Source organism: Rhinolophus sinicus, chromosome 14 (genome assembly GCF_057876585.1).
Source record: "Rhinolophus sinicus isolate RSI-liver-muscle chromosome 14, RSI-T2T, whole genome shotgun sequence".
Classification (NCBI taxonomy): Eukaryota; Metazoa; Chordata; class Mammalia; order Chiroptera; family Rhinolophidae; genus Rhinolophus; species Rhinolophus sinicus.
The window spans coordinates 124,365,573-124,392,512 of NC_142514.1; the positions used below are offsets into that span (position 1 = coordinate 124,365,573).

Consider the following 26,940-nt stretch of genomic DNA (forward strand, 5'->3'; position numbering starts at 1 on the left):
CAAGGTGCCATGTTCAATCTTAGTTGCAGGGGGCGCTGCCCACCATCCCTTGTGGGAGTCAAGGAGTCGAACCTGCAACCTTGTGGATGAGAGCCAACTGTCCCATGTGGGAATCAAACTGGCAGCCTTAGGCGTTAGGAGCACAGAGCTCCAACCACCTGAGGCACTGGGCCGGCCCGCATTGTGATTTTTTAAATTATTTTTCTCCTCTGGGGCTTTTGGGGGCCACCCTAAATAAAGGCTTTGTACTCCTCTGAGGTTTTGTCATGAAACATGGCTTCTGTGGACACAGCCTTCTTCACCAGCTGCTTGCTAATAAGAGGTGCTCCTGGGAAGTAATAAGAGCTGGAGCCAGGAATCAGAAGTCAGGCGTTTCTGCCTCTCTTGTTCACCATGATTCTGGGAAGTTTCTTAACAGGTTGATTTCAGGGAACAAGGACCCTAGCCTTGCTTGTTTTGAGTTGAAATAAACAATGCACTGGGGAGGCTTTTTGCAAAGATAAAGAGCTATGCAAATCCACATGGTCAAGTCACCTACAGTGAACAGGGCTCTGCATTTTCATGACAATGACACTTATTACCTAAAGACATCTTGACTTGTCTTTCAGTATGTTTAGGTTTAGTTTCTACAAAGAAAAAAATAAAGGAAACATAAAAGCTGTAGGATTTAGCTTGAGAAACTAACTAGGGACTTTTCATAATCTTTATGTAAATATCATTTTTAAAGGAAGAATAAGGGATTATCATGCATGTATATTTGTAACTAAAATTTTATTGTTCCTTTATTGTACACTCTTTTATTACATTCCTTTATTGTATTAAAAACAAAAACAGAGGTATTACAAAGGAGAATGTAACAATAATAATGCTTTATATTTTCTTTATCTTGTCCGTGTTCATGAAGTACTTAGTGCTAACAGGAGAATATTAACTTGTGGCACACTTTAACTGTGTAAACGGTACATTCCATGTGTTAAAACATTATAAAGATAAAAATGAAACGGTAACACTAGATCTTTTTTTTTTTCTAAAAGAAGTTTTAGGATGTTTATATAGCTCAAAATACTTTTTTTCTTTTCTTTTTTAAAAATCCTTGAGTTTTCGAACCTATTACAACTGAGCTGCACTTGATTCGTTTACCTTTGGAATTATAGCACTTCCCTGGCCCTCATTTTGTGTTGTTACAGAGGAAATCGGTTTTCAGTATACAATTCAAGTGGGAGTAAAAACTACGTATTTAATTCCAAAATATTCCTTAGACTGGAAAAAAATCTCTTTTGGAAAAGTTATGTTTATTTTATAACTCTATAGCTGAACAATTTATTATGTTAATGCAGAAATACAAACAGCTATATCAAGCAAAATACTTACTATTTTCTAGCTGTCATACAGAAATAATTTACTCAAGAAAACAGAACAAAATTTCTCAATTTCATTAATCAGCTTTGTAAATATTTTGCCAGAACTCTTTTTCATGGGGTGAGGGAAACAAAAAAAGTGTAAAAGCTCATATGTGTCTATTTTCTTTTAGCTTCGTGTATTTATTAAGAGTAAATTCTGTGTGTCTTTGCAGTTCATCAATATGTGTGTTTAGAAGTTTTTCAAGTTCTTTTGCTCGCTTCTCTTCCTCCAGAAGGAAATGCTGTGCAGCCAAAGAAGCAGGGAAGGATATATCTGGGGGAGACTACAAAAAGAAAGAAAAAAGACAAGTTAGGTGAGGAACACAAAGCCTTTTTAAATCTTCATATTTACAGGCATGCTTCCTCCCTGACATATTGTCAAACACTGCAACTCTTAATGAAATAATACACCAAAAGCTGAATTCCCTCTACCAGTGTAATGCAGTCTAATGAAATCCTCAAGGAACTAAAACATCACAGCTCCATGACATTAAAAAGCTCTAAAAATGAATATTATAGTGTCCAACTGTAAATGCAGGGACAACATAATTGCTAAGAAACTTGCCTAAAACATACTCCACTAATTTGCAGAGCCAATGATTTTCATTTGAAAACAGGCAACTCCTCACGATTTTAAGTAATCCACCTATTATCTTTCTGGCTTACTTAGTCTAGTCTTTAGCAAACGTCATACACAATGGTGAAAAATGGAAAACTTTCCGTTTGCAATATGGATACTGGCAATACCAGTTTTATTACTCAACATTTACTGGAGGCCCTAATCAATAAAATAAGGGAAGAAAAAGGAAAAAAGGTATAAAGATTTGAAAGTAGGAAATGAAACTGTCATATGTTGATTCTGCATATAGAAAATCCAAAAGAATCTACAGGACTGGAGTACATGTGCAAGTTCATTTGAGTATTTCTATGGGAGAAAAGATTCTGACTCCTACCTTGCACCATAAGCAAAAATTAATTCCAGGAGTAGATCTAAATATGAAAAGTAAAGAGCCAAAGCTTCCAGAAGATAACATATGATAATATTTTTATTACTTTGGGACAGGCAAAAGTTTTCAATAGGACACCCAAAAATATTAACCATAAAGGAAAAGATTCATAAGTTTGAATGTATTAAAATTAGGAACTGTGGTCATCAATAGATACCATTAAGTGAAGAGGCAAGTAAGAGTGGGAGAAGATATTTGCAATACATATATGATCAACAAAGGGTTTATATCTGGAATATACAAAGAACTTCCACAAATTAATAAGAATAAAGACAAGCCAGTAGAAATTTAGGCAAGTAAACTGAACACATTTTGCAGTGAAGGCTATCAAAATGGCCAATAAACATGAAAAGGTGCTCAACGTCATTAGTCACCAGATAAAAAAATTAAAACCACAATAAGGTGTTACTACACACTGACCATAAAGCTAAATTTAAAAAGGTCAATTAACATCAAGTGTTGGAACGAATATAAAACAAGGAGAACACTCATGAATTACTTATTGGGGTGTTAACTGGCTCAAATAAATTAGGAAAGCAGCTTAGCAATACCTCCTAAAGCTGACCTTATGCTTATCCTGTTACCTAGCAATCAAACTCTTAGCTATATGCCCAATGAAAATTATACACATGTGCACCAAAAAACACATACAGTGTTTTTAGCAGCGTTATTTATAATAGCCCCAGAAAAGGAAATAAGTGTCCGTCAATAGTAGAATGGATAAATTGTAGTATCATTGCATGTGGTGTTTCTATACAATGGAATACAATACAGAAACAAAAATGGATAAACTACAGCTACATAAAACAATATGGATGATGAATGTCATAAACAGTGTTGATTAAAAGAAGCAGGACACAAAAGAACATATGATATGATACCATTTATATAAAATTTACAAATAGCAACAACTAATTTATGATGTTAAAAGTGGTTACTTTGGGCACAAGTTGAAGGAGTGACTGGAAGGGGACATGAGAGGAGCTTCTGGAATGTCACGAATACTCTATTACCTGAGAGGTAGTTACACTGATGTGTTCCCTTTGTGATAATTCATCAAGCTGTCTGGTTCTGATTTGCGCATTTTTCTGTATGCATATCAGAGCAATGGGTGAGGTTTTTCAAAAACAGGCACAAAAGATCACTGTAGCTCTTTAAAATATAGAGATCCTTGAAGGCTCATGGAATGTCCAGGGGTGAGTCCCAAGCACTTACATTTTAAAAGGGCATCAATGTAATTCTGGCCTGCACTATCGGTGAATAACCATTGATTGAAATACTTCATGAAACATTATGGATCTCTTTTCCTTCTATAGAGAAGCACGGCCAAGTGACACACAGACCCACCTTGGGATCTTATTCAAGGAGCAACATTTTTTTAAACAATTCTATACACATCAGTATACGAGGTTGGACAATTAAGTTTGCGAACTCATCCTAGAAAAAGCCCTACAAACCTCATTGCTGCATATCACTACAGTCACCTTCAAAGCACTCCCCTTGGGAAGCTATGCACTGATGCCAGCGCCTAGTCCACCATTCAAAGCAATTTTGGAACTCTTTTTCTAGAATGGTCATCAGAGCTGTCATTGTATTACCCTTGATGTTCTGAATGTCATCAAAATATCTTCCTTTCAGTATTTCCTTTATCTTCAGGTAAAGAAAGAAGTCACTGGGGGCCAGATCAGGTGAGTCAGAAGGGTGTTCCAATACAGTTACTTGTTTACTGGCTAAAAACTCCCTCACAGACAGTGCCATGTGAGCTGGTGTGTTGTTGTGATGCAAGAGCCATGAATTGTTGGCGAAAAGTTCACGTCGTTTTCATCTAATTTTTTCAAGCAGCCTTTTCAGTACTTCCAAATAGTAAACTTGGTTCACTGTTTGTCCACTTGGTACAAATTCATAATGAATAACCCCTCTGATATCAAAAAAGGTTAGCAACATAGTTGCAACAACTTTGCGAACTTAATTGTCTGACCTCATATCAGTGTAGGAGTAATCACCCCTTAAAGGAAAAACAAAATCTAACAACTCACCAGTGGGTATGCTTCTTCATCACTAATCAAAGGACTTGTCATTTCTTTGGTTTGAAATGGCAGAGGTGGCAATGGAGGCGTTGCACTTCTCTCTGGCTCACAATCTTGGCTAAGTCTAAAAGAGAAGGAAGTGGTTGTCACTGCTGATACCAAGGACACCTGTTTGTTTATGTAGCTAAGGATTTTAATTTCTCTGATGTCTAACTTGGAGAAAACAACAAAAAAGTGTTTGGGCTTGTTATTTGGGTATTTTGTTGAAAATGACTTTCCTGGTGAATAATTTCTACTCCACTTAAAAGACTTAGAATGATTAATAATGAAGTAGAAAACTTTGCACAGTAATTGTTAAAAATATTCTATCTTGACTGCTTACATTGCTTCCCTCTCTGTGTTTTACTTTTGTATCTCTGCCAATTAACTAAATAACATGAAACCGGTTTGAGAAAAATTTCAAAATATCTAACAATGCTGCCCTTTGACAGTTCTAAATAGACACTCTTTTTTCTGTTCTCTATTTCACTTAACCTCACTGGCTTTCTTAACAGAGTTATACTTTTCTTTTTTAATGCTTCATCAAGTCTTTGTATAATAATAATTCTCATTCCTCTAGGAGCTAAGAGTTTATAACATGTTTTGAATTTCCATCATCTCCTAAGCTCCTCCACTCTGTTGGCCTTGAGCAGGTAACTTTATCTTTCTGTTAACGTTTTCATGTATGAAAAAATGTTATGAGAAGTGAACTCCACAATTTGGATGCAAGGCATAGTGCAGAATTTGTTGTTTCTGCTAAAATACAGAGTAGAAGATGAGACTGATGAACATATCAGTGAGATTTTAAATTTTGGTATGCTGACTAAATAAATGAATAATAAACCAAAGAAACAAACCAATTTACCCTAAAATTTTACTTAAAAAAGGTCCTAGCAGTATGGGCTGTTTGGGACCAAATAAATATCTTTGGAGTATTAATTCATGAGACTGGGGTTTAAATTTAATCAAAATCATCAAAGACCATGAAAACATAAAAATCCCTTCAATTTAAAATTATTTATTTTTCCTAGTAATTCAAACTCTCCACCGGTATTGATTAACTCTTTTCAAAGCCTTCATATTTTCATTTCTCATAGTTCAAAAAATTTACATTATTTTCTCTGGTCTTATCCAAAGACTATGTAGACTTGCTTCTTATTATGCAAACGTTTTCAAAGCTGTGCATACCAATAGCAATAAAAGTTAAGTGAGGCATCTGTAAATTAGTCCATAAAAACAAACACAACATGTGTTCCATTTTTACTTATCTTGAAATACATCTTTTTTTTTCTGAATGCATTCTCTCAAACCATAATTACCATGGAAACAGAATAGCAAATTAAATTGAAATAACATAGTTTATGATGTTCACAATCAGATGAAACATCCCACAATTCAAATAGAATTATAACAATTGCATAGTACATCTGCATAGAATCTTCAGCTGAACCTTTTAATTTGAGTGAGGCTACCATCTATTCTTCAAAGCTCAGTGACAAAAGTAAGATAATTACAGAAATGATTCAAGAAATATATATCTCTCTGTAATCTCAATTAGGTAGAGATTTCAGGGAAAATATTATTTGTCCTAAATTATATAAATAATTATCTCAATTATCCATTTTGCTTTGGATGTAGAGGTACAGTTTTATGGTGTTAATTACTAAAATTTATATAGGAACATTCTTTTTATTGTAAGATCAATAAAATGTAGAGATTGAAAGGAAAGACTACATTATGAAGTACTTTTGCTTTAGATCATCTTTATATCTGACAAGTTCTTTCTCTAGAATACAGCTATTCAAATACTTCATAAAACCACCTTGCGTAAAATGCTAAGTATATCAATTTAAAAGCCATCTTAAAAATTATTTCAGAAAGCTTTTAATACCCCGTCGCAAGCTGGTCTGTTCCGTTATCTTTTCCACAGGACTTGTTCCAAGGTTCCTGCCTGCTTTTTGCCAGGAGAGCAGGATCTGATTGCTTTGTTGGGGAGAACTCTACCCACCTGAGACTGGAGTGAACTCTTGGCACAGTTTTCAGAGTTGTCTGAATGTACATCCAATCCTGGCCCTCCATTAAATTTCCCCGGGCTATAGGATAATGTCCTCGGCATGGAACAGGATCTTTTCACAACTATGCTAATTCACTGGCTTCCAGCCTCATCTTCTAATGCGCTAAGTAATGCTCCCTATTCTATGAACTACTCATTATTTCCTGGCTTGGGACTCTTCAGCCTACTTTTTTTTACTCCTTGTGAGTAACACCATGGTATAAAACTTTCTCAACTTACTTTTCACTTTTAGATGACTGACTATTCGTTCCTTGACAGGGTTTATTGTAAGAGTGGTTATGACAGACCTGCTGATGTTGTGGTTTTTAGTATTAGAAACTTAATTTTTTAACTAGACTTGAAGCAATTTTAATGATTAATGTTTGTGATTACTAAAATCTTTCCAGTACATGATATGACTTTTAAAACCATAAATTCACTTTTAAGTATGTATCTTAAATAGAGATAAAACTCCATTTATTACACAATTGCTTGTTATTAAAATTGGTTGCATATTAATAGCTCTGGATACCACTACAAATTAGCTTGTAAATTATCCTAAATTTCAAAACTCTAACTTTACAAAACTATAAAAATATTCAGCAAATCTTCATCAAATTCAATTACGTCTCATTCGTAATTTTTTTAAAGTGCTAAATAACTCTTTTAATGGAAAGCAAATCCTTTGGAATATCCTAAAATGCTTCACATTTTAAGTGGGTGACCATGAAAAGTTTCTTATCACTTCAAACAGGAGTGCAAAACAACAAAAACTGAGTTGCTTCTGAGTAGATAAAATACTATTTTAACAATGTATTATACAAATCTTCCTTAGTTAAAAGAAGGAAGTGGCTAAAAATTAGACTACAGACTTTACAATTTTGTGGAACATTATCTTTATATACTTTTACCTAAGAGCTTTTTTCCTTTCTCAAATAGTTTAATAAGACCTTTTTGCATTCGCCATTGATATATGTAAATATAACTCCTGCATTTTCATATTTTTTTGCCTAATATATGTATATATACATATATGTGTGTATATATGTATATGTATATATATATATATATGTATATATATATATATATATATATATATATATATATATATATATATATAGCTTTTACTATTTGACTTTGCTGAGCTGTGCTGTGAGGGAAAAGAAAGAATATTTCGTTTTTCACTGGCTAAATTTAATAGATATGTGCTTTACAGTTTTCTACTGGTGAGATCAGTGTCCTTGCATCTCAACAACTCCTTCTCCACAGTGGGTTTTACATGGTAATAATTTATTCGGAACATTTGAAATGCTGTTTCTTTTAAAAACCAGGTCACTGGAGAACACTGAAATCAGACAAGGTATTAAAACAAATTTAATGAAACTCGCAACAAACGAGACTGGCAGGACACAGGCTTTGCAGCAGGAATAGTAGTCCAAACTGCTTATTAAGGTAATCTCCTGCTGAGCACTTTACCTGGTATGCCGCTTTCTCTGTCCCCTACTGCCTTGTTTTTGTTAGGTACTTTTACCACATTCTGTACTGCCCAACAAAGAGAAAAAGGGAGGCAATACAAACAATAAAATACCTTTTAAAAATAATAAAAGGCAGAATAACGGCCTTTTTATTTAAATAAGAACACCTGGTACCTTCGTCTAAGGCTTTCACAGTTATTTCCAACAAGCAAGAATAGGAAACAATGTTCTGTACAATGTGCTCTATACAGACCAGGGACTAGCATATGTAACAAGACCCTGGATTTAGGCGCCTGCTTTCATCCTACAATGAGAAAACTATAGACATGGAGTTGTGATTTGACCCATAGAGAAATGAATCCATAGAGTAGGGAAGCAGTATGTAAAGGGTTTATTCTATATTAGAAAAGACAGAGGGTGCCAAAAAAATGTATACACATTTTAAGAAAGGAAAAACAAAAAAAACTATTAAAATTGTAATATTCAGTATATATTGTTAACAAAAGATGAATACAAGTCACGTTTGACTTCTGTAATTACAAGAGGTGCTCAAAGTGGTTACCATCAGCGTCCAGACACCTTTGATTATGGCGAACTACTGCTTGAGCCACGTTGAGCAAAGTGTCCACTTGTATGCATTTTTTTGGCACTCCTGATATATTCTTACACCAAAACCAAGATTAGACCCCTTTAGACAGATTTTCAGTTATACTGGCCAGTCAGCATGGGCATGTTCACCAGAGAACTGGCCCATGACTTTCTCAATGACCACTTCCTTCCTCCCTCACAGCATTGGTAGTACTGCTTCCCCCACCCCTCCACTGGTGTTTTTTGGAGGTAGCAGCTAGTCTTCTCTCATTTTCTTCTTTAACCACTTGAAGAGGGGTTATTAATTTAGTATTTTTGAGTGGTTGCTGTTTCTTGCATCGGATTAAGATATATCCTTCTAATACATACAGGGCTGAGGTAGTGAAAGTAGAAGAAAGCTGTACTACACCCACAAGAATGTTGAACAGGCATATTTTTTTTAATACGTCCCACAGATTTATGGATTTATGTACCTGTAGAACTGGGCATGCTTAGTTACAAAGATAAGCCTGGCATCACTCCTCTCCTACCGGACTATCTTTGAGGAAATGTCAGATTCAGACATTTGTCTATCCACCAAAACATACTTTTTAGACACTGTGAGTTGTCGGAGTATTAATATTATTATAAATACTAATAATTAGTAGTCATATCAATAATAATGGCTAACATTGATGGAACTACTATATGTTTTACATGGAACTATATGTTTTCTCCTATTATCCTCACAAAAACCTTATAATTATTATCCCTGTTTGTCAGATGGGATGTTGAGAGTTACAAAGGTTAAGTAAATTTCCCAAGGTTGTAAAAATTAATTATTTTATATGAAAACAGTATGTAAGGTTTTCATGCTAAGTATTATGAGCTTCTAAGCAAAAGTTGTATTGAAGTTGGGTCTGGATCTATTAATTCATATTTTTCAGTAACATGGAGTGTTAATAAATCTGATACCTAGTAAGTTTCGGGAAGGTTACACACTATCCCCCTTCTTGGTAACTCAGAATGTACATTAGCATATTAACACTGAGCGATCCTGTAGAAAAGAAACTTGTTTGTTTTAGTGATCATTTTCCAAGTTCACGAAAACAGTGAAAAACCTCCAGAGACAGTTTTGACTCCATAAATATTAAAATTGAATAAATTAGTCTAATTTTATGGTTGATATGTTTACTTAAATTTTGAACTAAGGCATTTTAAAGAGCATGGGGATAATGTGGACAGTAGATATGGATTTCCCATATGCTTCTCTTCACTCAGAGACAACCTCTTACACATTCATAGATCCTTTCCTTATGAATTAACCAATAGTTTGTTGCCACTGCTGGAATATCAGTATAAAGTGTACAGATTTTTGATGTTAAGTCAGAAGTGAGCATGAAATGCCTATATTTTCTATTTTTTTGAACAATATACATAGCATAGTAAAATCAAATTTTTCTATTCCTATGACACAAAAAATAAGATTACTTAGTTGTGTATTTTGTATGCCACATCAGCTAATAAGAAGGGTCTGAAGCGATTAAAATTCTCTATAACACTCAACCCATTTCACTGTTATATTTTAAAAGCTTAGTGACAACACAGAATTTCATATAAAGCAATGTATCTACTACATTATCACTATAAAGTAAAATTTAAACTGAAGAGAAAGGATACAAAATTACAATTTTGAATTATTTAAAATAAATTTTAATTAAATGTTTATCCATTTATATCCTTATATAATGGAGTCAGCATACCTATCTTCATTTTTTTCCATTTTCATTTGGCTTTCATAGGCGTACTGTCCCATTTCTTCATAGGTGTTTTGATTAGCCCATGCTGATTTTCCATTGGCATGAAGTTTTGCAAGATCATTTCGGAGCCTTTCATTCTCATATTCCAATTTGTTAATAGATGTATGCCTTGAATGTTCCCTGTTAGTGAAGTTCATATTCTACAGAATAAAATAAACGATCACTGAAAAAAAATTGTTCCTTATAAGTGATGTGTATTTTCTGTGCATTTGGACCTGTACGTTGGCCCTTTCATTTGAGTCAAGTGATGTGGCTCTATTCTTGTGAACCTCCCAAATGCCCTTTTCCACCCTCACCTCCTCATGACAGATACTCAGTGACGGCTGCCACTGAATGCATCGCAATAAAAGTAATGCATACACTATTGCCCATGTTCCAATACAGAGAAGATTCACTCATTAGCATTCGCTGTATCTAGAACAAATTGGCTGGAGTTGAGAGTTCTTGTGTTTATAGGATATGCCTTCTAGTGTTGATTAATAATGGAACCTACATACATTTCAATCTGAAAGAATTTTTTTCTGATTAAAATAATAGAAAATCATATGTTGATTCCCCACTGTTGGGTGATGTTACCAAATATATGCTAAATCCACATAGACTGGAGTCTGATTCTGGACCATTCTATACCAATGATCTAAGAGTTGAGATTGTGCCAATACCACATAGTTTTGAGCAATGTAGATTCATGATAAAGTTTTACTATCTGGTCTGGGCCCCCCAATTTTAATATGTCTTCAGAAGAGAGTAAGAAACATGTTTAAATCACAAAATGAGAGATTTAGAGCAAGAAACAAGATTTCTGATGCTGTTTCAAGTAAATGCTGTAATAAGTTTCCTAGGAAGAGTCTAAACTTTTCTTCTCATAAAGTCTTTAAAAATAAAATATATTTTCACATGAAAATGCTTTTTATGACTCTACATAGTCATTTCTAGTCCCATGATTTGAATATCTGTGAATTATATAGTTGCTGATTAAACAATAGTTCTATGCTGTCAGAAGGGTAGTATTTTAGCACAAAAAGCATACCATAGATGAAATATTTATTTTGAAGCTCCAAATTTCTATGGTTAAAAGCCTGTAAGACTATAGAAGAGTATGGCTTAGAACTTTCATTTTGAAGTGCCTAAATTTAAGGCTTTGAGTGACATTTCTATGGCACTACATATTAGGCATTAAAATTCAATATATTTTAGGCATTAAAAATGGTTACCTGTTGGTTTTGCCTTTTGTTTCAAAGGACAAGCATTTTTCCTACATTTTCTGTTCACTGCCTAATGTATTATAGAAGTCTGTAAGTCTTTAAAAAGGTCTCACTTTTGAATGAAAGGAAATGCTCCAGGAGGGCGAACTCCCCCAAAACAATACAGGAAGGATTAGATGCTGATGTGTCTATTGACTAAGGTGCCTTTGGAAAAGGTCCATTGGAGGTATTTCTCTGCTTGTTAAGCCTTTAGTATGTCTCAGCATTTGCTCAGCTGAGATATACCAGAGCAGATAAAAGAGTAATCTATAGTGTGCTATAAAAGAGAAAGGATGGTTGATTCTAAAATCAGAGCTGACTTGTGATACATATAAAGGAGGAAGAAGAGTCTTATAAAAATTTTTCCCTACATGAGGAAAAGACATGGTTGAAAAAGGTCATGGAAAAGAGTCAAAATTTTACTCCTAAAAAGATATCTACTAATCAAAATATATAATTCCTGATGGTTTGCTGCTCAATTACAATTTTATTCAAGCTTTTTCCTATAAAATTAGATTTTACCTGTGAATTTTTGACCAAGTGTTGAAGTAATTAAGAATGATAGTAATGATTAAAAAAAAATCCCACAATTTTCTAAATATACCATAATTAAGTCAGTGTTGCGAGCATGACCTGGAAGAATTACACAGCTAATGTAGTTACATAATTTATATTTAAAAACATATTCCATTTTCCTTGACAACAATATTTTTTTGGCTCTCTCTTTTCAAGTTTTTTTTAAAAATACTTTTCTAGCAACTTCAGGAGTATATCCTCTACTATATGGTTATCATGAAAATAGACATCGATTAAATTCTACCTCTATTTCTGATAGGTTATTTTATAGGTCCATTATCTCAATTTTCTTCAAAATTTTAGGGTTCCGTTGTTTTAATCCATTTCTTTATTCTTGAAATGGCAAAACCTCCTGGTGCCTGTTTACTGGGACACACTAGCATGAAGCCAGTTGAATTAATGAAATGTCTGAATAACAGTATTTTATATTTGCACTTCTTTTAAATTCATTTATACTCAACAATTATAGGTAGGCCAACAAAGTATTTCTACAGAAGGACTGGCTTTAATCATGTTTTATGGTTAGTAGGCTGTTTTCAGTATGTAAAGGAATATTTTAGATACTTGAGAGGGTACTAATTTATTATGCTATTATTTAGCAAACTTTATGGATAGTGAAAGGCAAATTAGTCTTTAAAATTACCATAAATTCTGAGCTCTGATTAAATCTGATTTTATGACACCTTCCTTAAATGAAAGAAAATTAATAAATACAATTACAGTTCTAAGTAAATATGGAATCACAAAAACTATGATAAACTTGATTCTTTGTTAGCTCCCAGGAGCAAAATAAAGCTAAATCCCTCACTTTTCTCCATGCAGTCAAGTTTTTGCACAAATCCAAGGAAAACATCTTTTTCAGAGCTAAGAACCTCTTACTAGTTCTGTTACTATTCTAAGAATCTCAGTGAGACCTGAGGAAAACTAACATACCAGGTGGTTATTCCCATCAGCACATTCTCCAGAGGAAAATGGGAGCTGCCATAGCCCCAAGCACGCACTGGGTAATGACTGAGTGTAGGGCTGCTATTCCTGCCACTGGTGGGTGCCTTTAAAAATTTTCTTTCCCTCCATATAAATTAGCAGGGAACTTCACTGTCAAGCAGAAAAGTTCTCAAAACTCTAGTTATTTAGAAATGACCTACCTTAAGATCAGTATTACTTGTCTAGAAAGGAAAAAAATAGTTATTTTAATACTATCCAAATACCACGTATTTTAGAAGACCTGAAAATAACGATGTAAACATTTTGTTTCTTTTTGCCTGAGGTGGAATTTCAGCACCAATTATTTAATTATATATTTACTTACTGATTCCAATTATTTCAGAAAGAATTAACTATCTAATTATCTAACTATGTAATTAATTTAACACATAACAAATGAGTTTTCTTCAGGAACTCTTTAAATTGAATGCTAAATAACGAGTCTACTAAAAATTAAAAAAAAAATAAAAGAAGACAATTCAAAACTTAGTGCTGAATTTTTGTAACTAACAGTACTAAAGAAAGTCAAAGAAAGGAGAAATAAATGGGGCCTACAGTAGATGGAGACGAATTCATGGAGGAGATAAAAGCTAATCTAGATGAACACATCTAAAAGCCAACACTTTTAAATACTAATAAAATAAATAATCCCCCCATGTGCCAGACTTAAAAAGAGAGAAATAGGCAGCTAAGTTATACAAATTTAGGAATAAGAAAGGAACATAAACACAAAATATAGAAGAAATGAATACAATGGTAGGATATTACTACCTTTGATAAGGAAACAAATTGAAATGGATAAATGAGATAATAGATTGTGAACTCTAAACAAAGGAAAATATACAAATCTCATTTATACATAGAGATCTTAATTTCTAAATAAAATATCACAAAGAATCCAGTAAATATATCAACAATATTAGATAACTGTTACAAGTTGAATTTTGTCTCCCTGCCGCCCCAAAAGATATGTTGAAGTCCTAACCTCTAGTACCTCAAAATGTGACCTTATTTGGAAACAGGATCTTTACAGAGGTAATCAAGTAAAAATGATGTCATTGGGGTAAGTCCCAATCCAATATGACAGGTGTTCTATTAAAAAAGGAAAATTTGGACACAGAGACAGACACATGCGGAGGGAAGATGATATGACAGAACGGGAAGAAGACAACCATATGAAGATAGAGATACAGGGAGAGTGCCATGTGAAGACAGAAGACGAATGATGCCCCTTATAAGCCAAGGATTGCCAAAGATTTCTGGCGAACCACTGGAAGCTATTGAGAGGAAAGGAAGAATCCTCCCTTACAAGTTTCAGAAGGAGCATGGTCTTACTGACACTTTGATTTAGAACTTCTAGCTTCCAGAACTGTCCATTAAGTTTTTGTTGTTCGAAGCCACTCAGTTTGTGGTACTTGATTATGGCAACCTTAGCTCCTGAATAACATGACCAAGAAGGTTTATTCCAGGAATTCAGAGGTGGGTCAATATTAGGAAATCTGCCAAATACAGTCTATTACATCTCAACAAATTAATAAACAAAAACCACATGATGTCATATACACTGAAAAGGCATTTAATAAAATCCAGCAGCAAATCTTAACTCTAAATAAATTAGGGATAGAAAGATATACTAAAGACCATAAATCAAGAACAAATATTATCCTAAACAGGATTTAAAACAAATTAGGGATAGAAAGATATAATAAAGACCATAAATCAAGAACAAATATTATCCTAAAACTCTTTAAAACAATTTCATCTAAAATCAGGAATTAGACGAATTTGTCAGCAATCATTATTATTTAACATTGTCTTGGAGGTTTTAGCAAATACGGTATGACAAACATAAATGATATGAACAGTAGAAAAGAAGAGATACAACTGTCTTTGTTGATACTGTTGTATATCTCAAAACAACAAGAACCTCTAGTAAAATGCCTACTAGAATTAAAAATAATTTGGCTTTTTTTCTACCAGGGGTGCCAAAAAAATGTATACAAGTGGACACTTTGGTCAATGTTGCTCAAGCAATAGTTTGCCGGAATCAGAAGTGTCTGGACGCTGATGGTAACCACTTTGAGCACCTCTTGTAATTGCAGAAGTCAAACTTGTATTCATCTTTTGTTATTGGTATATCTTGAATATTACATTTTTAATAGTTTTTTCCTTTCTTAAAATGTATATACAGTTTTTTGGCACCCTCTGTATATTAGCAATAAGTTCTTACATATAGATAAAGAAAAACTATACACTTACAACAGTGACAAGAATTATAAAATACTTGAGAATAAATTTAAAAAGAAAGGCATAGAATCTATACAAAGAAAATTGTAAGATCTTATTAAAAAGCATAAAATAACATATGAAGAAATGGAAAGCCATGTCATATTTTTGGATGGGAAAATATATTATCATAGAAATACCAATTCTTTCAAAATTAATATATAAACTTAATTCAATTCCAAATAGAATCCAACAGGAAATTACCAGGAGAAACTGGATATATTGAGCTTCACATTCAAATAAAAATTTAAATTGAGTTCCTGTTTTCTATCACATGCAAAATTACGATTGAAGGAATTAAAGACTTAGAAGAAAAACATGAAAATCTTCGAAGAAGCTCTAAAAACTATATATATTGTCTAGAAGTTAGAAGAACCTTGTTATTCAAGGAAGGAAATTCAGGAGCTATAAACAAAAAGATATACATGTTTGACAAAAGTTTAAAACTCTTTGTATGGCAAAAGGTATCGTAAATAAAATCACAAACAGCAAATTCAGAAAAGTGCTGTTATAAATTGACAAGAAAAAGACAGCTCAACAGAAGAATGAGCAGAGACTATAACTAATTCATAATACATTGCCAAATAAATATACAAAAAATGCTCACTGTAGTCAGGGAAATGCAAATTAAAGTACTACTGAGAAATCACTTTACACCCATCGGACTGACAAAAATTTAAAAGCAATGACATGTATTGCTAATAAGCATGAAAGAAAAAGGTAGAAATATGATTTGACAGCAAATGTTTTAAAATTAAAACATACACATCCTTTGAATCAGCAATTCCATTCTTAGGAAGTTATTCCAAAATACATATATTAAGATATACTTTACAGTATTGTTTATTTATGTAAAAGTCTAGAAACAGAGTTGAATTAATTATGAATAAATTAATTCTGAAAAATAGTTGAATAAATTTTGATACAGTCACATCATGGGATATTATTAATCCATTATATGGAATGAAACAGACCTAAACCAGCTGACTTGTAAGGATCTGCAAAGGATATTGTTGCGTGAACAAGAACAGGAGAAGTGTGTGTAATGTAATCTAAATTTTAAAAAAAGTTAAAACCCCTAAATAGGTATATGACTACATACACATATGTGTATGTATGTTTATATGTATATGTATATATATTCATACATATATGAATTCATAGATATGAAAAAGTACAAAGTGATACATACTGAATAGTTAACATGTGTTATCTGGTAGATAGGGTATGAGGGGGCATAGAGAAATGGAGGAAAGGAGAAGGGGAGAAGCAAGAAAAGAAGTGACTACTAAAATCATGAATATGTAAGTTATGATTAAATTTATTAAAAATTATATATATTTTACATACATATGTAGTTTTTCCTAAGAAATTAGGAAAAATAAAGATGTTTTTCTATCTCCTTGTAGAAATGTCCATGATATATAGTCAAAGGCAGTTTAGAAGTATATAAATACTTCTAAAGTATATAAATAAAGTATATAGTATGCATTTATTTCTGTAAAAGAACACTCAGCTCATCCCCTGTATATGTATGCACGAACAAAGGAAAAGTTGTAGGATGCTACACACTAGTGTGTTAGTGCTGGATTCTCTGGAGTCCAAAGCAGGCCTGGAGTCCAAAGTAGGGTTACTTAGTTTCTTCTTTACACATCTTATGTGTTTTATTTCTTGAAAAAACAAACACAAATAAATGAATAAAGCCAAATGCCTTCAAGACTCAAAGTGAAGCAGGGTCAGTGGGGGCTGTGATGACACAGAATACACACCTAAAAACATTCAGATAGACTTTTAAAAAAATAACATAAAACCATTTTGTGAGAGAAAAAAAGGATATTCATGGGGGCAGGATCCAATTTAACTTTCTGTGTGTCCAGTGTTTGGAAATCAAAGTCCTAGATGTCAGCCAGATTTTATGTAACAGACAGGAAAACCATGTATACTTTACTATTTATCCATCTGTAGTACTCCAGTCATAGGACATAACCAGGCCCAAAGAAGAAGGCAGAATTCTTCCAGAATGCTTTTACTCTTAGATGCTAGAATGTGGACTCTCATGGGAACAAGCACATCCTATTGCAGAAATACATATCATGGCTTAAGAAGGGACCATCGGGAATGCCGAAACCAACCTCCTTATTTACTTCACAGCTGAGGAAACTGAGGCCAGATTAAGCAATTACCATATTCTTATCCTCTCCATTTCCTGAATGGTGAAAAATTATTTTATTTCAGAATTTTCTCTCAGAGCAAATAAACAGTAAACAAGTAACAATGGTATTTCATTAGTTCAATAAATAAATGTTCTCATATTTACATATTAAAAACCAACCCTCAAATGTTACATTTAACAGTTGAAAGGCATCGAGCCCATTTATGTTGCCTTATATAAACCTGTGGAGACACTGGTTTGTTAAAACCACAAGGTCAATCCTCAGCCATTCATTTATTTATCAATCTTTTTATTCAGCCAACATTCACTGAACATTTACTATACCCCTGATGCTGTGAGGTGTAAGACATGGTCCCTGTTCACCATCCAGTGAGGAAGTAAGACGCTACAAAACAAGTCAGATTAAAATACAAACCGAGTATGGATGGAACAATTCACTCTGGAGTTTCAGCGGCGGCTTCATGAAGGGAAAGGTTGACACGTGAGTCAGGCCACGTAATATGTAAGATTTCAGAGGCAACAGAAAGAGCAAAACAAGGAAGCAGCATGTGTGAGGAACTGATCAGAACTGAGCCCAATCCAAGAAAAGAACATGGGAGTAAACCAGAAATTCAAATGTTTAACCTGAAGATAAAAGTAAGTTCTATCCATGTGCAAGATAATTTGCCACCCGGTAGGAAGTGCTCAGTATAGAACATCTGGGTAAATTCTGACCAACTAAGTAATCTATTCAATTTACTGAATTATTTCAGCATATTACCATGTACCGTGCGGGGTCTAAATCTCCCATCATTCCTTTTAGATGTGTGTTTTCAGTTCTGACAGCTTTGTATCTCATATCTGAGACCTGAAAGGAGATTAGTAATAGATAAAAGTGAATGTAAAATTCATAATAAAAGCTCACAATTCTATTATAATTAAATTTATTTGGTTAATTAAAGATTTTCTAAGTGTAGTGAAGGGAAATACTTCTTAGGCATGACTATCATTAATCAGGTAGTCTCATTTAGTTCTCCTGTTTTTGGTAGGCCACACTTTTCTGATCAGTGCTAAACTAAAAACAGATACAATAATGATTCATTTACTTTTTTCTTTCCAATTCCTAAATTCCTTTTCTCACTTCTATTTTCTATTGTATGCTAATTATCACCAGAAAAATCACAATTTTGAAAACATGTTTGAATAACTGTCCATTAAATTTCTTCACTACTTAGTTAATATTTTACAATATGCAAATATTACTTTCGTGTTTAATTTTGTTCTTTCTGTTATTTCTGCCAAATTCCCTTTTTTTTTTTTTTTTTTTGGTGATTCCTTCGTTTCGTCTCCTAATTTATTTTTCCCCCTGATTTCTTGTACTTGACAGTACTCTGACATAGTATCTGCCCTTTTATTTATCTAGGCTCATTTTTATATAAACGCTTCCCTTAAAAAGACTTACTTTTGTAAATTACTAAATATATTCTCCTTGACAAAAATCTAAAAATATATAAGAATATAAAGGTGAAAATAAAAATTCATAATCCAACTACCCCAGATCGCTGTTAACGTGTAAAATATCCTTTCCTGTACAGATACAAGCAATGCTACTATCCCATCTATGCTATTTTCTTGTGTATTGCACAAATTAACCACAGTTTAAGGCATGTAATTTGGCAAAGGCTGATCCTTTTCTTGTGTTTCTAATAAACAGGATTTAAATAGCCATGTTATTTCTGAAGGTGACCCTCAAATGCTTAGAAAGTTATTGAATAGTGCTCTCAAATCCTCTAGATTTGGGGTTTCAATTTGATGATGAATAAAGGATAAGGGAATTTCAAAATAAATAGGAAGGGAGGGATGGAGGGAGCGAACAAGCGAGGGAAGGAGGGTTTACAAGGGACTTGCAGTGTTTTAACAGTAGAATGTTATAATTGCTGTTTTGAACCATGCTGTGCATTGAGTCAATGTTCAGTAAATGTTTCAACATCTGTTTTTTTAAAACCCTAAAATAAATATATAAAATGGGGAAGGGAGGTATCCAGGAAAGACTAGAATAGAGGTGTTTTAAACAGACAAAAATGTTAATAAAAGGGAGGAATTCAAATTCAGGAGGAAACCTTTGACTAGAGCATACTGTGGGAGGTGAGCAAACTATGGGTCACAAGAATATGTTAAGATGAGATTGAATGAGATCATTTTGCACTGTCACTTATTTCCCTGGTTCTTTTTTGATGACACTTTGCATTTTCCTATAAAGGTTTTGTGTGACTCCACAAAGCGTTTCTGTGATGCTAGTCTTAGAAGTAACACCAAGAAATGCAATGCTCTTATGAGTTGATGATGAAGGCTACTGTCTGCACGGAGCAGGAGAGTGACCGCGACAGGTGCTGTCCTGCTCGCTGGCATACCTGTTGTTTTGCTAACATTTTTTCTTTTATTTCTAACTCCATTTTTAACTGTCTCTCCAGAAAGGCAGCTTTCTTCATGATAGTTGCTATAGTGATCTCCTTCTGATGAAGCTCCTCTGTTAGGTCAGAGATTTCATTCCTCATTCTTTCCTGCTCAGAGCTATGGTGCTCTTCTTCCTGATAGAGCTGGCTTCTTATCTGTAGCGGATATATTCCAGACAACGTTAACAAATCCTTTTATTTAGAAAAGCCGCTTAAAGCTTTTATTGGCCACGTTCAGTCCTCCTAGCCTATCTTAAAACGTTGGCAGGCCCCACTTTACCCTCTCTTTCTTATCAATTCTAAATTAAAACCAGATACATATAATAATGATTCATTTACTTTTTCGATCCAATTTCAAATTTTTATTTCTTCTGTTTTCTCCTGTATGCAAATCATCACCTACTACTGATGCTACTTTAATAGCTACTTTAACAGGGAGGTGGAGAATGTATTATCAAGCATTTCCCCTGGGCTTTACTGAAATAAAATTGGTATACAAGAAAACTGCACATAATTAATGTACCCAATTTTGTGAGTTTAGACATACACTCGTGTTACTATCACCACAATCAAGGTAATAATTGTATCCATTACCTCCAAAAGTTCCTGTGTCCCTTGGTCATTTAAAGATTGTTTTTGGTAGTAAGAATATTTAACATGAGATCTACCCTCTTAAGACATTTTTAGGTGCACAATACCCTACTGTTACCTGTAAGGTATTGTGCACCAGTTTCTAGAACTTACTCATCTCGTACAAGTGAACCTTATACCCATTGGACAACCACTCCGGAGTGTGTGGTGGAAGAGTATTTGGCCTAAAACTCAAAGGCTGATGGACCAAGCATTTTTGGGGGGAGAAAAAAAAATTGGCTTAGAGAGGTTAGGTGACTTGCTCAAAGTCATAAAGTTATTAACTGGCAGAGCTAGAACTAGGACATAGGACTCTTGGCTTTAAATTCAGTGATTATTTTGGACTAAATTGTGCTGTATTTTTTGTGACTAAACACCATATTTTTTCAGAGTCATGTTATATGTGTAATAAATTTCAAACTTACTGTGTCCATGAAAACGTATCACCGCCTTTCTGTAAGCCTGTGGAGTCTCATATTCTGCACCTTAGCCAAGCCTGCCATGTCAGAAGCCTTGGGATCACCTTGGCTCCTCCCCGCCCTCATCTCCCCAAATCCAGTCAGGCAGCAAATTCTGTCTCTTCTGTTTCAGTCTCTTAAATCTTGCACCTACTCTCCATTCCTACCACTACTGTCTTAGTCCAGCCTTTTATACACCATCTTTCTAGAAATCATTCACTGTCTCTAATTCTTAGGCTTTGAGATAAAGTACACAATCACTGATCTCAAAACACTCACAGTCCACTGGAGGAAACAGGAAAAGGAATAGTTACAACACAGCATAGCAACTGATGTCAGCGGTGTGTAGTGGGGGTGGTATGTAGTGGAGGGGTACTTAACCCAGCCTGGGGCTGTCAGGATAGTATTCTCAGAGGAGGGGCCATCAGACTGGATATTGAAGGACAAATGGAAGCCAGATGGAAGACAGAGATGGAGAAAGGCTCCCACGCAAGGAATGCAGCCACGGCACAGGGATGAATGCACACTCAGTGAACCAAAAGGAGTTTCGAGCAGCTGGGACTGGAGTGTTATAAGAAATAAGTCTGGAGAGTTAGACAGAGGCCACCAACAAAACAATTTATATGAATTTACCCCAGGGCATTTACTTTTAAAATTGACTTTTTGTTTTTTCATTTTATATTTAAACATTTCAGAATATATCTCTAACAGACTAAGGGCATGCTCATTCTCTCTCTCTCTCTCTCTCTCTCTCTCTCTCTCTCTCTCTTTCTCTCTCTTTTAACATCTCTCTCTTTTTTTAACGTAGCCAGAATACCACAAAATGTCTTAAAAATATTAATGCCTCAATATCACTGAATACCCAGGCAGTACTCAAATTTAAAATTGTATCAGACATATAATGAATATTTTTTAAGTTTGTTTATTTGAACTGAGATCTAAATATGAGCCACACATTACAACTTGATCTTATCTTTTTAAGCCTCTCTTTTTCATATGTGATTGTGTGTGTTCTAATACTTTACATACATCATCTCATTTAATCTCCACATACCTCTTTATTTTGCAGATTAGAAAATGAAGGTACATAACTGCTCACAGTCACATTCCTGGTGACAGGCCATCTGATTCTAGAGCCTTACACACTGTGCTATGTAACCGCTATGAGCAGAGCCCTAGAAGGTGGTTTACACATTGGAAAAAGCTAGAGTGGGATGACCTAACATGGAAAGTATGCATTTTCCAGCAGACAAATGTGATCCATCCTCAGGCATCATACACCAACCCCTCATCTGATTCTATTCTTATTACTAACACTTTCAGAATTCCAGAGTTGGACATGACCTTAGAAATCACACGGTCTAACCGCATAATTTAACAAATAGAAAGGAAAAATCAAGACTCACAAGACAGGGAACTGACTGAGCCTAAGTTATTCAGCTCCTCAGAGCTAAAAATGAGATTAGGCAAGTGGAGTACAAATATCCTCACCCTGAGGACAGTATTACAAGTTTCCTTTCATCTCCAATCGTCTTTCTAGAATTTTGTTTTCTTACAATTTATTTGATGAAACTACTGGGTTTTCCTCTAATTGGTTCCAGTTTGGATTCTGCTTGTATCCTTGAGGTGTAGTTTACATGTTAAAATGTAAAAAAATGAATATGCTATTGTGAAAATGGAGTATTTTTATTATTTTCACAACATTTAGTTATTAAAACAACATGCTATACTGCAAAGCTTTCTAAATGAGATTAATTTACCTAGCTCTAAATGACTTTTGGCTTTATTAAAAATGTCAATTTTATCACAAATAAATGACTAAAAATAATTTTATGTTGAAAAAAGAAGATTCATAATACATGGCTCTTGTTGGTTTTACTACAAGAGAATGAAAATGGTCTCCACAAACACTTCCTGGAAGCTACAGCTATTTATGCACAATTCATTTGTTACCTTTTCTGCACTGCAATGCATTATGTAGAGGTCTCTAAGAGCCTATAAAGAGATTTGTGCCTTGTATTCTCTCCTTCAATATCAAAACTGCAAAATCAGTACATTCCTTATATTACTCAAAGTTTTATTACTCTATCTAAATCTATGAGCTTAAAAATAGTGTAACTATATTTTAGGTGGCTTTAACCATCATTTTATGATAATACATTCACTGGAGACAGTAGAGAGTTAAAGTTGTATTTTTAAATATCAATAAAATCAGCTTCATGGGATTATATGAAAAATATAAGGAAAATGATAATTAATTCATAACATCTTTTCAACATTTAATAGTTACCTGACAGTCAACTCTTTGGGAAACAGGATTTGCCTTTCACATTATTGTATTTCCTACAGAAATAAGCAGAATAGCTGTAGTCCTACTAGATGCTTAACAAATGTTTGTTCAGTTTACACAAACAACAGCTGAATTTAGGACCCTAGGCAATTATGGGAGAACTTAGTCTTAAATATTAATTAATTCCTTCTCTAAATATTTATTTTCACTTGTGTGTCAGGTACTGTGGTGGACACTAGATGCTAATTGGAAGTCATGCCTAGGCTTTTCCTATTGATATCGGCAAGCCCCCTCACTATAGAGATTTTAAGTTTCCTTTTCATTTGGATCTCTGGTCTTTTTGAAAGCTTTCTCTTCTTTCTTTGATGATTCTGCTTCCTCTACACTTATTATGCAGACCAATTTCAATGCTTCACCCCAGTGCTGACCCTGTGACTTGGGAGAGTTTTTGCATCCAGTCCTGGCTCCAACTTAAATCTACATAACATATGCAACAGGGGGAAATGATATGGGCCAAGTGAATAGCTCTCCCTCCCCCCCAGTAAAAAACTTTAAGTTTTTCCTAGAGAAATTTTAAATTCCCTTTTTCTTAAATTTTCTTTTCCCCACTTTCTTATCTCCTACCCCCTGCTTTAAATAATTACCCTAAAACTTGTGATTTATATTTGTTGATTGTAATCATTGAAGCCTAATGTTCTTTCCAACCCATTCTGGGCCCAGCTCCTGGACACCTGACACCACCTGAGTGACCAGTTGAATGGCCACAGGCTCCATAAGAGCTGACAGACTTTCCATCACGTAGCCACCCTGCATCAATAGCTTTGAGTACTGCTCTTTAAGACATTTATTAATTAAAATCTATTTTTCCTCATTCAGGGGCTTTGGGGATACAGATGATCCCCCAGCAAGATTACCAGTCCCAAAGAAGTCAACACGGTCTTCCAGGTGGATCTCGAGACCCCTTCCTCTCACCTAAGATTAGATAGGGCAAGAGTTCCATGAATCCCCCAATAGCTAGGGACAGCTCTACACCCCTGCCCAACTAGAAGCAGATGTAGAAGAAATGACCTCCTGTTCCTCAAGCTCCCGTAGAGATTTTACGGGGATCACATCTCTCAAGGGGAAAACAAGTCAGGCAGTTAGAGACAGACATTGGGTTTCTGCATTCCTGCACATCCAATGCAACCCACAGGCTGTGACCGCCCAGAAGACCTCCCCTCTCTGAACAAAACTTACCCTTTTCATTGTAATTATCTACCCCCATGAGGAACAAATGGGTACAAAATACCCAACTAGATTAAATCAATCACTCAGACCTGAGCAGTAAAGGCACAAGGACCCTCATTTCACCTGGGCCTCATTATACCATCATTATAATATCATACATAAGCCCGCAAGTTCATTATAACAGATTGAATTCTGGGAAGGAACATGCACAATCTGGAAAAATGAGGTAATAGCCTGTTTTCCATCACAGGTGTCAATCAAGTGGCCCTGAAAGGAACAGCCCCTTCTAGAGAACAAAAAGGATAAAAACTCCAAGTCCTTGCCGGTCAGTACCTTTGAGTCTTGAGCCTCCCTTTATCTGGGGGCCTGCTCCAAACCCTTTGGAGAGTATTTTCTCTCCTAATGATGCCACCTTTGGGCCTTTGGGCTTTTTGAGCCTTGCTTTTTGCTCTGGGGCCCACTCCAAATCCTTTGGAGTGTACTTTTTCTTCTAATAAGCTGCTCTTTCACTACCTCGGTATCTCGTTCAATTCTTTGCTCGAGACCCCAAGAACCTGGACACTGCGCCGAAGAGGGCCCTTCCTCTGGCCTCCAGAGCGGCTAAGATTCCCAGTTTTGCTCGAAGGCCAGGGTTCAACCCCTGGTCTGGGAATCTAGCCCGGACTCTGCCCAGGTTCGATCCCCGGTGTGAGAGGCAAGCCTGGACATCGCTCCGAGAAGGCCTCACTCTCCGGTAACACTACTTTTAACAATTTTTAGATTATAGAGCATTGGATATTCTGTGTGATCCTCTAACCTAAAGACCAAAGGAGTGAGTAGTAGCCATGATAAACTCATGGAAAGAAAGCCACTCCTGGATTTTACTAGAGGGAGAAGAGTATATTTTTTGTAGGAGAGTTGAGAACTATAGGGTTGAGAAGAACAGTGCCCAGGTCTTATTCATTCTAATATTCTGAGCTCCTGGCATAGTACCTGACATATGTGCTGTGGTCAGTGACAAAATGTGGGTATAACCAAGAACAATAGCAGCTAACTTTTGCTAGGTGCTGCCTCTGAGCTAGGTAGGCCCTGTTCTAAGCACGTTGCATGCCTTATTTTATGGATTTTAACTTAAGGGAAGAGTATGAATTCTGGCACCAGATTGCCGGGATTCAAATCTGGCCTCTACCACTTATTAGCTGTGTCACATTGGGGAAAATTACCTACCTTTGTAAGATGGCTGTGAGGAATAAATGAATTAGGATCTGTGAAGCCCTTAAAACAGCTCCCGGCACAGAGAAAGTGCTATTTAAGTAGCAGCTATTATTAGATCATGTAATCCTCATCACAACCTTATGAGGTAGGTTATTATCCCATCCCCATCCTAGAAATGAAGACCCTGAGCAACTTGAATAAGCAACTTCCCTATGTTTATGCGCCTAACTTGGTTGAGCACCCAACTCTGTGCTCTCTTACTTGTTGCTATAAGCTACTTCTCAGGAGGCACAGGCCCTCCACGATTCACGGGCAACCTCCCAGTGACAGAGTGATGACCTAAGATTTGTGTTTATAACATCACACAGAAGAATGTCAGTCTTAGCAACTTGGTAGATTATTATCTTAGGAGAAAATATAGAAGGAAAAAGAAAGGAGTGAGAAGGACGATTCCCCACCACCCTTTGTATTTAAAGACGTCAGATCTGCCTGGAAGAAGGGAGCTCATTATTTTCCATACCTTACTCAGTTCTTTTTCTTGATTTGGTTGATCTGGGGTTACTGAAAACAGCTCTTTCCTTTTCTTTTCTGATTCATTAATAGAAAGTGAATAAGATGATTCATGTCTACAAATTTAAATGAGTAAAAATGGAGTTTAAACTGGATAAATTTTAGTATTATATTGTTAATTTAAACTATTGTAGGTTGCAAAGATAGATTATTCATTTGTTGGAAACATTTCTAGTTACAGAAATTGCAAGTTCTAACACATTCAGATACCATAAATATTTACATATTTAACTAAGTGTAAATGTTTTTAGCTGGGGGGGGGTACAAAAGGTAGCAATTAGTATGGAATTTCAATTATACATTAAAATTTAGCAGAGTACTGGGTTTGCATATGTAGATAAGATTTTTGGATAAGAAAAAAAAGACTGTTTCCTGTAACAAAATAGCTTGGGAACCCATTAAAAAAGGAAATACACCTGACTTGCTTCTATATCATGGAAAGGAACTATGTCAGGGGAAATCTGAGGGGAGCAACCACTTCATAAAAG

General features: G+C 34.9%; 1 protein-coding gene across 1 annotated transcript in view; it reads right to left on the reverse strand.

Annotated features, from left to right (window-relative positions):
• Positions 1-805: 805 nt before the first annotated feature.
• Positions 806-26,940, reverse strand: part of DEUP1 (deuterosome assembly protein 1) — a 69,289-nt gene continuing 43,154 nt past the window's right edge. The window contains exons 9-14 of the mRNA XM_019737506.3: positions 26,403-26,508; positions 20,042-20,239; positions 18,412-18,498; positions 10,332-10,528; positions 4,444-4,558; positions 806-1,684 (exon numbers count right to left, since the gene is read on the reverse strand). Coding sequence (XP_019593065.2) covers positions 1,508-1,684; positions 4,444-4,558; positions 10,332-10,528; positions 18,412-18,498; positions 20,042-20,239; positions 26,403-26,508 — 880 coding nt within the window. The 3' untranslated portion in view covers positions 806-1,507. The remainder of the gene's footprint in view (positions 1,685-4,443; positions 4,559-10,331; positions 10,529-18,411; positions 18,499-20,041; positions 20,240-26,402; positions 26,509-26,940) is intronic.